The 10,407-nt window shown below is 39.9% G+C and overlaps 1 protein-coding gene across 1 annotated transcript in view; it reads left to right on the top strand.

Annotated features, from left to right (window-relative positions):
- Positions 1–489: 489 nt before the first annotated feature.
- The window catches only part of LOC104537515 (ADAMTS-like protein 1), a gene marked incomplete at its 3' end in the record, with an annotated part of 39,197 nt that continues 29,279 nt past the window's right edge, over positions 490–10,407 (top strand). Inside the window, exon 1 of the mRNA XM_010180417.1 lies at positions 490–546. Coding sequence (XP_010178719.1) covers positions 490–546 — 57 coding nt within the window. The remainder of the gene's footprint in view (positions 547–10,407) is intronic.

Below are 10,407 nucleotides of genomic sequence, written 5' to 3'. Positions count from 1 at the left end.
ATGGCATACGTTATGTATTGACACAGATTAAGTTTCCCTTATGTCTGGAACAATGCACACTCAGGAGGAGAGCTACTGACCTAGCAATAAGCGTAAACGGCTCATGGAAAGTGGTGGAGCAGAGCTCCTGGAGGACGGCTAGCTGAAGGCAGCACACTCTCTTCAGCTCTCCTCCTCCTCCTCCTCCTCCTCCTCCTCCTCCTCTTCCTCTCCCTGTTTTTTCTTCCCCTCTGTCTTTCACAGTTACACTTTCCCTAGACCCCTTGGCTGTGTTGTGCTGCATGACTGACTAGCGGGAAGGGGATTGGCTGCTCGCCGGCTGAGGGGGTGCTTCTCCGCGGCTCACCCTAACCCACCCACCCACGCCTGGGTCAGGAAATGTGAGCGGGTCTGATGGGGAGGCGAGGCAGGGCTGAAGGTTCGCTCCACCGCTGGATGTGACAGCAGGCAGCTGAGCGCTCCGATCCCAGGTCCAGCACGGACCCGACCATGGGGGGCTGGGGCTGGACAACTGCTGGCACCCTGCTCCTGGCTTCTCTCGTCCTGGTAAATGCCATTTCTTTCCTCCTGTATCGCTTGTAGCTGATATTGCATCTGTGTGTGTGTATATATATATATATATATGCGGGTGGGTATGTTTTTAATCTTTAAGTTTGCAGTTAGTTTGTTTTGAACAAATCATGTAAATCTTATTCTCTCTAAAGTATTGCAGGCTTGGAGCTTTGATATTGTGGGTTGCTGCAGATAGAACCAAGAAGTTGATGTTGGCATAATTTTTATAAACTTGGGAGAGCAATGACCTGTGAATGGTTGTTTAATTGGGATTTAGAGAAGACTTGTTTCTCCCCTATTTAAATCAAACTATATCACAATATTATGTTCCTGGAATTGTCGTCCTTCCTAAAAATACCAGAAAAGAAAACATATTTTTCAGTTGTGCACATGCAGAGAAACCAAGTGCAGCCTGTACTGAACTTTTTCCTGCAGCCAGCTTAAATGAGCTCTCATTACTGCTGCAACTCATTACAGAGACAAGTTGATACCAACTTTTGGAAGCTATGTTATGTGATATCTCCTATACTTCAAGGCTGTAAAGCTGGTCATTACTGTATGATTTTATTACATACTTCTGATAGGATGCTTTGCTGTTTGATTGAGATTAAATTTAGCATTTTGACTTCATAAACATGAGCTGGATATTTGCTATCAGAAAATCTACAGTGAAAATATTAATATTCACACATTTTTGATACCGTAGTCATCTTGACATACATATACATTGTCTTTTTCTGAAGTTTTTACTGAATTTAATCATTCAAATAGCAAAAGTCTTAAAGAAATATATGAACTTTGTAGCATTACATTCTCTTATTTATCTGTATAAAACTACTTTAATAACTGTAAACTAATCTTAATACATTTTTAGTAGCCACATGAGGATCTAAACAATGAGATAACCCTACTTGAAATGCTTATTAAAAATTATTGTATGATTTTTTTTAAAAAAGGTTTTTGGATGTAGAATCACTAAATACTAGTTAATAATGGAAATAAGTGTGCTATCTAGACTGATTTAAAAGTCGTATTTTGTTTAAAGATCTATTTTCCATTTAAAATACTGAATTCACACAAATCAACATAAAGTCAGTATAGATTCACTTTTATTTATGAAAATGAGAAATTTATAACCTGATGACTGTAATATATATTATCAGCCAATCCTGCAGTACTAATTTAGGGAAGATCGACAGGAGATACAATTTAATTGAGGGAAGATCGACAGGAGATACAATTCAACAAGATTGTGTAAGGACTGTAGGATTTGGCCCCATGTTAAGCTCATACTCATAACATTTGTACTTCACTCTGCTGCTTGTGAATTAAGTTCTCGGTCCCTAATTCATGAAAATAAATAGTGCATTCTGCTGCCAAGTATTATGCATTATATTCCATACTATTTTGTATTTGTATGACTTACTCTGCCTCAAGAGATTTCCCCCCACCTTCCACCAAATCTCTTTGTGCCCTAAGAATAGTGATGTGAAGCAAGCTTAACTTTCTTTTTTGAATCAGGCCATTCTTTTGCTCCTTCTATACTAAGGAAAGTTTCTCTCTTGCTTTCACCAGGAGATTAGGTAAACATGCAAGAATTAGGCTTATAGCTTGGCTAAAGATAAAGATAAGCTATAGGATACCTTGTTATACTACTACTGTAGTTTATTGCAGCATGAGTTCACACAGAGCATGGCGGAAACCTCACAAATATTTTTAAGAAAAAAGAGGCATTGGAACAGGCCTGTGACCTGGCTATTAACCTTGTGGGTATTATCCTTCAGTCAAGTAGGTGGAATGAATTTGAAAAATATGACAATCAGCATCTAGATTTATGTGTTTCACACTGTATCTCTCTAAAAACCCTGTCTTGTCCACACTGAGCAACACAAGCAGTGTCTACTCATGTAATGCTCTAGTAACCTCAGTGGAAGTTCACAGCTGTAAGCACTAATGCTAGGTAACAAATGCTTACCAGATTAGTTTTACAATAATGTATCCCATGTTTCTATATTTTCAGTAAGAAACTGTAGAGCAAAGTAGCATCTAAAGTCTTTGTTTGGCATCTTTGCATCAGTAAGGAGATTGTGTTGGCCAGAGACATGCACAGTCCCTGCACACAGGATGCTAAGGGGTTGAACAAGCTCACAGGCAGTATCAGCAATAACCTGTCCTGTTCCCCTCATTAGCCAGCAGATACAGTCTGCTTCAGGGCAGACTGCCAGGAGTGGTTTAGTAGTGAGTGTAGCTCACTACTCTGTCAGGGTTCTTAACCTTATTCAGAGGAAATGTTATTAATTTTCACGTGAGTGATGCTTGAACAAGGTCTGTGGGGGTCAGTAGTTGATTTTTTGACTGTCCTAGAACTTACTCCATACTCAGACATCCAGTTGCCCTGGCATAAATGGGACTTTGGTACTTTCATAGATACTTTTGAAAATCTGAGCCATAACACTAGATGCCTGTCTTGAAAAAGTATTATCGGACTGAAAGTAACTGGAAAAGAGAGGTTCTCTCTTTCCAGACTAAGATCACGTATTTGCAGAATTTTACTCATTGCTCTGTGAACTTTTGCATGCTAAGGTAATATTAGCACACCATTTTTAAGAGAAACAAAAGAAAGCACGCATTCTGTTCTGAAGATTTCCCTTTCTATTGGTTTAAAATAAAACTGTAACACAAGCAAATCACAGTATTCTAACTCAAAGGAAATGTGGCCGAAACCATAACCAGGCATTGACATGTGTTCATCTAACTTGAAGTCAAATCACTTTCTGTGAGAAGGGCATTTAATCATATTTGCATTTGCTGTTTGCATCTTTTCAGCAGCTTTTTTTAGCTCTCTTTGTTGCTGTTGCGGTACTTACAGAAATAACATTACGAACTGTAATAAAGTACATGTGTTCTTCTGCAGGATTTCTTTCTTTGACTGTGCTAATTTGTACATGGAAAACAGACAAATACAATAGTCCATTTCTTCCAGGCTCTTTGGCATTACATTCCTCTATTATCTAACTGGGTCTGTCCTGGATGAACACAAGAACAGTGGAATGAATATAATGTTTCTTGTTTACATCTGAAAGTACAAAGCTTGACAGTTTTTCTTTTCATGTGTAGATAGCTTTACCTACTGTTGTAGACAGGTTTACCTACTGCCTGGTCCTCTATTTCTACAATTGTGACTGTATAGAGACAGATTTTTCCAGTTCAAGGTCCAAAGGGCACATACGTATTTTCGTGTGTAGTCATTTATATGTACAGGTTGACACTTAATCACACCAGTTGGGTAAGGATGCACTGAAATAAAAAGTTCAGCTATACAAAGCTAAGATTTATTCACATGAAGGAGTGCAGAATTTCTCACCATTGTGGTTTGTGGCCAGTGCTGCTGTAATCCGAATGTCTCATCTACAAAACAAAACAATTTCTTAAGTGGAGGTCTAGATGCTAATAAGTGTGTATACTCATCACTTTCTTCCTACAGTACTCTAAGGTTTTGTGTTTAGACTTCAGACCATATCAAACCCACAACAACTTATTGACCTTTTCCTTCAGAATTTTTGAAGTATATCATTTATTTACCCTTTTTCTACCAAATGCAAATGCTTGCATGAGCTGAACTGAGGTTGTGTGATGGAATTCTTTTGAGCTTTAGTGAACGGGAGTCAGTACTTACTGTAAGCTGTTGAAATATTGTTCTGCATCACCAGTGTCAGTAAAGCTAAGCACATTTTTTTTTAATTACTTTTGCTAGATTCATTGGTCTGGTGAAGAATTATAAACAAATCTATGAAGTTGAACACTGGTCAAGATTGAAATATGGTCACCTGTTGTCATAGATCTGTCAGCTGGACAGACTCATATCACAGAATCGCTCGGTTGGAAAAAACCTCTGAGATCATCATGTCCAACTGCTCCTGTCTACCCCCTAAACCATAACCCTAAGTACCTCGTCTACCCGCTCTTTAAATACATCCAGGGATGGTGACTCCACCACCTCCCTGGGCAGCCTGTTCCAGCTTCTGACAACCCTCTCAGTAAAGAACTTCCTCCTTATCTCTAACCTGAACCTCCCTTGGCACAGCTTGGTGCCGTTTTCTTTTTTTATCCCTCTGAGTACCCTGATTAGAATTTCATTTCACATATGAGCTTTTTTTTTTCCTTTTGTTGCCAAACTTTTCCAAATTTAATGTAAAATTATCTAAAGTTGTGGTGAAATCACAAGACAATGTAGACAGGTGACTGGAGGAGGGAAAGCAATGTGTGTACTTGTGAGATTTAATCTTCTTCCAAGGCAAGCATATGTAGAAATCTTAATCGTTTTGCCACTTGTGAATTATATGGACGTTGCTTAAAGGAGCAGTCCTTCTGGTTGTGTAGAGGAATAAGTGATATGCTCACTGATTCTGTAGAACTTTGATTTTCACATTGTTTCCATTTTTGTCTTCACTGCCTTTATGGAATTCCTTCCAAAGCTTCAACACTTCAGAGGTTGCCTTGGGGTTTCTGCCTTTCAGGGACTTCATGTAGAACAAGTTCAGCAGAGAGGGTGTCAGTGTGGAGGGAAGGGGGTGTGTGATAATGTAAGACATCCTGAAATAAATTCCTAAAGTGCTCAAGAAATGAGACAGGAAATTATATGCAACTTAAAATAAATTCAAACTGTCCCATAAAATAAATATAACTCATTTTGTTGCCATGTGAATGTACTGTAGGGGTGTCGAATTTCCCCTTCTAACTTTGTTGGATATAATCACAGGCCCTGTTTGAAGTTTGCTAGTGTATTGTTCAGATCCTGCGCTCTATCAACAGACCCAGAAATGAAAGAGAATAAAGGAAGCAATAAGGTCTCCTACCGTTCTGGTGCTGGCATCAGATTTGTGGATTATTTATTTACTTACTTACTTACTGGCTTATTTAAATTCCTGTATTACTTTCAGTCTGGACCGTTAAAAGCATCTGTTGTTGAGGGCAAATATAACTGCTTTTAACAAGTCCAGGGCTGTCTTTTCTCTTTTCATTTTGGTATGTGGATGGATTATGATTGTAAATGTGTTTTGGATATGACATTTTCATAGTTTCTGTAACCTCTAAAAAAGAGTGTGGGGGATTTTCAAGTAACTGTGGTATCACTGATATGTTCCTTAAAGGTCTAGCCAGGGCCATGTTTTAAAGACAAAAGATCTGAGTTAGCTGAAGAGGACAGCACGAAAGTGTCAGCAGCTTATATCCTGACAGTATTTACATCCTTCCATCTTTGTAATTAAATGTAAAATCATGAAAAAAAAAATCTGGTACTCCTAGAAAACTCCTCCATCTTGGTACTGCAAGCTCTCAGCAACTGAGTGTATTTTCCTTTAAAGAAACATATTCATTAATTTGAAATCAATTACTTGGTGATTAAGGAGGGGTAAATATTTGAGATAAATTCTGAAGCTTACAGTTAATTCCTGAGGATGCCATAAGGATTTTTTTTCCTGTGTTCCCTTTATTTTTTGTTATGACATAGGATGATAAGCTTTCTTTATTATTTTTTCTCTCTTTACTCCCCCATCTTCCCTTCCTCACCATTTCTTCCTTCCTCCCTGTCTTTCTCTCTTTCTCTCTTTTCCCGCCTCTACTTTTTTACATAAATATTTCCCTTTCAGTTTTCCTGCTTCCACCAAGGCTTAATGTTTCAACCTTTATATGGCCCCTTGTTGTTAAAATAAACACGTACACAGCTCCATGAGGTAACCGAGGGAGGTGGCAGACCATCAGAAGAATAGGAAGCTTAATTTATTTTGAATAAACCTCATGATTGCAAATATTTATCTGAAAATACACAAGTCTTTGGAGAGCTCCCCTCCCTTCTCTGAAATGTCTCCTGACCAGAGTACCATCTTCCTGTTGCAACCTATGGCACCTTGTCTTAAGGCTCTAATGTGCTCCAGAGGAGGCTGAGCCATCCTAGGGCTGATGAGCCCTTTGAAATCTGTGATGATGTGACAAGGTCATGTAGCTCAGACTTTCAGAGCCAGAGTTTCTAAAACCAGTCCACATGGAGTTTGGTGCAAATGAGATGACTCACTGTTATGACTAGTACAGAGAGTTAGGCTAGGTGAATATCTGAAGCATAAGGTCAGTTTACTAAAGCAATGGAAATTATCTAATTATACACTTCTTCAGTGTATTACCCTGCCTCTTTAGGGGAGACAGTGGTTCACCTGTGGAGCTGGGAGTGTAAGCCATATGTTGGCCATTTCTTTTCAAAGCTGACAAACACAGCCCAGCCAGCACACAGCTTTCACTTTTTGCCACTTAGAAAACACTTGGCATACAGTAGGCCTTGTCACAAATAACAGTTTTACTTTTCATTCTTTTCCTCTCTGTGAGTCTCTGTGGGCTCTTTCCCCACCCAGACTTCTTGCTATGTGGAAGGCGAACCTGACATCCTTGAGTGCAATATGCACTTTTGAACCCATGCTTTTGGGTGGGTTCTGAATTCTGAAAAGTGATTTCACTCATCCTGCATCTGAACCAGTCCTAGTCTCGAAAACCCTTCTGAGTCAATTAGGCGACAAGTCTGAGGCTGAGCCAGCTTGGAGCTGCTCTGTATTGGATCACCCATGCGTAGTGGTTACACCAGCATGGCAGGATTTACATACAACAGGGTGTTGTCATTTGGGTCTGAGAGAGCAAGAAAGAAAGCTCTTGTATTCACATTGCTCTCCTGGTGTATGTTTTCATATGGGTAAGTGGAGTGAGAGATAGGATTGCTCTGAGTTATATAAGGCACTGTTATAAAATGTTATAGGGAGCGCAGCATGCAGCGTGTTGAAGTGATATGGTGTTAGCTCCATCCTTTGCCACCATTTCCCCACACACACAGCTGGCAGCTGCCCTTTTAGGAGAAAGAATGAGCTCACATTTGACACATTTCTCCTGGGATACAACTTCCAGTTCCAGTTTGGGAATGGCTGTTTAGCTTCTAAAGTCCTGAGGTGGTTGTTTATCCTTTCTTCCCTCTTTTGTTGCAAACTTGAAGCAGTGTACACGCTATTACAAGTTTTAAGAGTCTACATTTATGCAGCTGTATGACTTGCTTTAGGACATGAAGAATCCCATGGGACTATTGGGATTTTATCCTTCAGAGAGCACTTGATGTGTGGAACTAATGATGGTTAGAGGGTGCAAAAGTGTGCAATGCTGAGACTACAGATATTCTGTTTTCAGGACGACAGCATTCAGTACGACACTTTGTCCTTATTACTTGTGCAATAACCATATCAGGTCACATGTGGCTGGGAAGGCAGGGGGGCTTATTTCCTCCTCAATGGACCTTTGCTTTCCTGTGCAAAAGGAAAAGATGCTATGATTTCCCTTTTACTGTTCCCTTAGTAATGACCCTGCCTTGCATGACTGTGCTGTTAAAAGAAGACAAAAAGGAACACAGTATTGAAAAGGACTATCACAGTAAATTTTTACTTATGATGCAGTCTTTATGTACTGAGCTAGCTATATGTGTATCAGGTGTATTACTTCAGGGTAAAGAAAAATTGTCTACCTATTGCTCTTCTGCTTGCCTGTGTTCACAGGAGCAGAATAAGCATTGAAACACCACAAAAGGATCTCAGTGAGATTTCCTCTCCTCTCCTTCTCATCAAGGTGTCTTCCCCTGTTTCTTCTAAGTGATGGATGATTTTGATCCTGAAGAAAGAGTTAATCAAAAATTACCCAGAAGGAGATTGAGACTTTTTTGTTTATTCCTTTTTAAGAGACTGAAATGAAAAAAAAAATCTATCCTGGCCTATTTATCTGCACTAGCAAAGTCTGAACATAAAGTAATTACCCATAATACATTATATACCCTCCCATGTGTGTGCCTCTGTGCCAGTGCCTTCCTTGGGGCTTGGAGTCACTTAGATCAAGGGTTCCCAGTGCCAGGGGTTTTCCATAGGAAATGCTCTCTGGATCCCCTTGCAGGCCTTTTGACTGGTCTTGCAAGTAAGAAGGAGCCAAAATTTCCTCCGTTAATTTTCAAGACTGTGTAAGCCTTGAGCGAGCCAGCTGTTCAGCTCACAGCCTCACACCCAGTAGGAGGAAGCTGCTGCCCTCCAGGGAGCAGGGGAGCTGGTGTATAAGGTATAGCTTCTTTCACCTCAAGATGTCTGATGCTTATTGCAGCTACTTTTCTTTCCAGGTTGTTTGCCAGAGAAAACTGTTTTAGCAGTAGTTCAAACAGTTCTGTAGGCATCCTTTTGATTTGACTGTATGGAACAGCATGCATTTAATCATGGGAGCAGTTGCATCTGTGGCCACTCAGCATTTCAGGTGCAGTAAACAACTCTGGCAGCTTGGGCACAATGACATTTTCTCTCTTCATCTTATTTTAACTTCTATGAGAGCAGAACTCCTATTACTTTGCTAAGAGTGCTAGGTAGGGAGGTTTTTGGCTCGTGAGGCCCTTCTGAAGGGTGAATGGGTGCAGGTCTGGTGGCTGAAGTCCTCTCTTCATCTTTACATGGGATACAGTCAGGATAATGGGAAGACAAGCTATTCACTACACCAGCTAAACAGTGTTCTTCCATCCTGAAGCAGACCCCTTGAGAAAAGAAAATAGGTTGGCGTTCATTCCCATTACATCCTTGGATATATTGCTAAGGCTGGCCAGGGAACCTCTGCTTTCATAAGGTGCATGAAATGGGCAGATATCTGCTTGGACCTGGAGGACAGCTATTGTCATGAGGAATCCTAGTGCTTCCAGGGAATTACACTCCTCGCAAGCATAAGGCTTACTTTAATAAGGTCTTTCTTCAATATGGTACAGTAATTCTGGAAGAGTAGGTGTGCTTCAGTCATACAGTACTGTTTAAAATTATGTGCAACTCTTTGCCTAGACACATTAAATATATTTTATTTGTGCATTGTAAACTGGACATGTCAGAATATTTTACTTATGATGTTTCCAAGATAATCGCTCTGAAAAGTTTCACCAGCTAGTCAAGAATATCTTGCATGTTAACATTTTGTTTGACAGTAATTACCAGTATTAATTCAACTGGCTGTGATTTTGTTCTGCCTTGCCTTCCTTCAAAAGCCAGAGATTTCCAGGCAGTTTCCCATCTGAGTTGTAATCCAGCTGTTACCTTGGATGGAATGCAACAAAGATACACAACATTGTGCAAATGAAATCTTATAAACCATGTATTTACATTGGTTGAAGTTTAGAAATACGTGTTTCTTAAAAAGAGGTGAGGTCACTGGCCTTGTCTCCACACACCTAGATAAGTGCTGAGAGCAGTTTCTTCCTGGTTCACTGCAGACATCATTTCAGTACCGAGTGAAGTATATATTTGACCCCAGTGACAAACTAACATCAAAGGATGATCAAGGGTTACTCAAAGAGGGAGAATGTATGCCTTGGCAAAAATTCATATAGGGATGTGCTTGGACATATCTGAAAAGGGAGGGCAGAAAGACCATATAATAGGGGAAAATACTGGTTTTCTGTCCCTAATGTCATCTTCACAGTAGCAGAAGACTAGTTTAGGCAGTGGCTTCAGAGGAGCATTGCATATTGTCACTGACAGTTCATCATACTCCTAAACAGTGGGGATATGATAAGAACCAGATGATTGAAATTTCTTAACCAAACCCAGCGGTGCATATCATCTGGAAAATAACTGTGACTTAAAGTCTGTATCAGTGCCTCAGTCCAACAAGACATTAACTGCATTTTTCACTATCTGTATTGCTTTTTAATCTAGGGAACACATTGGCTGCTTGAAAAAGATGACTTTAGCAGCATTTTACTGAATGAGGAGGAAGACTGGAACCCTCAGAAACAGAGGAGCAATTAAACAACATGATCCA

This window comes from Mesitornis unicolor, unplaced genomic scaffold (genome assembly GCF_000695765.1).
Source record: "Mesitornis unicolor isolate BGI_N332 unplaced genomic scaffold, ASM69576v1 scaffold6653, whole genome shotgun sequence".
NCBI lineage: Eukaryota > Metazoa > Chordata > Aves > Mesitornithiformes > Mesitornithidae > Mesitornis > Mesitornis unicolor.
This window is presented reverse-complemented; position numbering and strand designations above follow the sequence as displayed.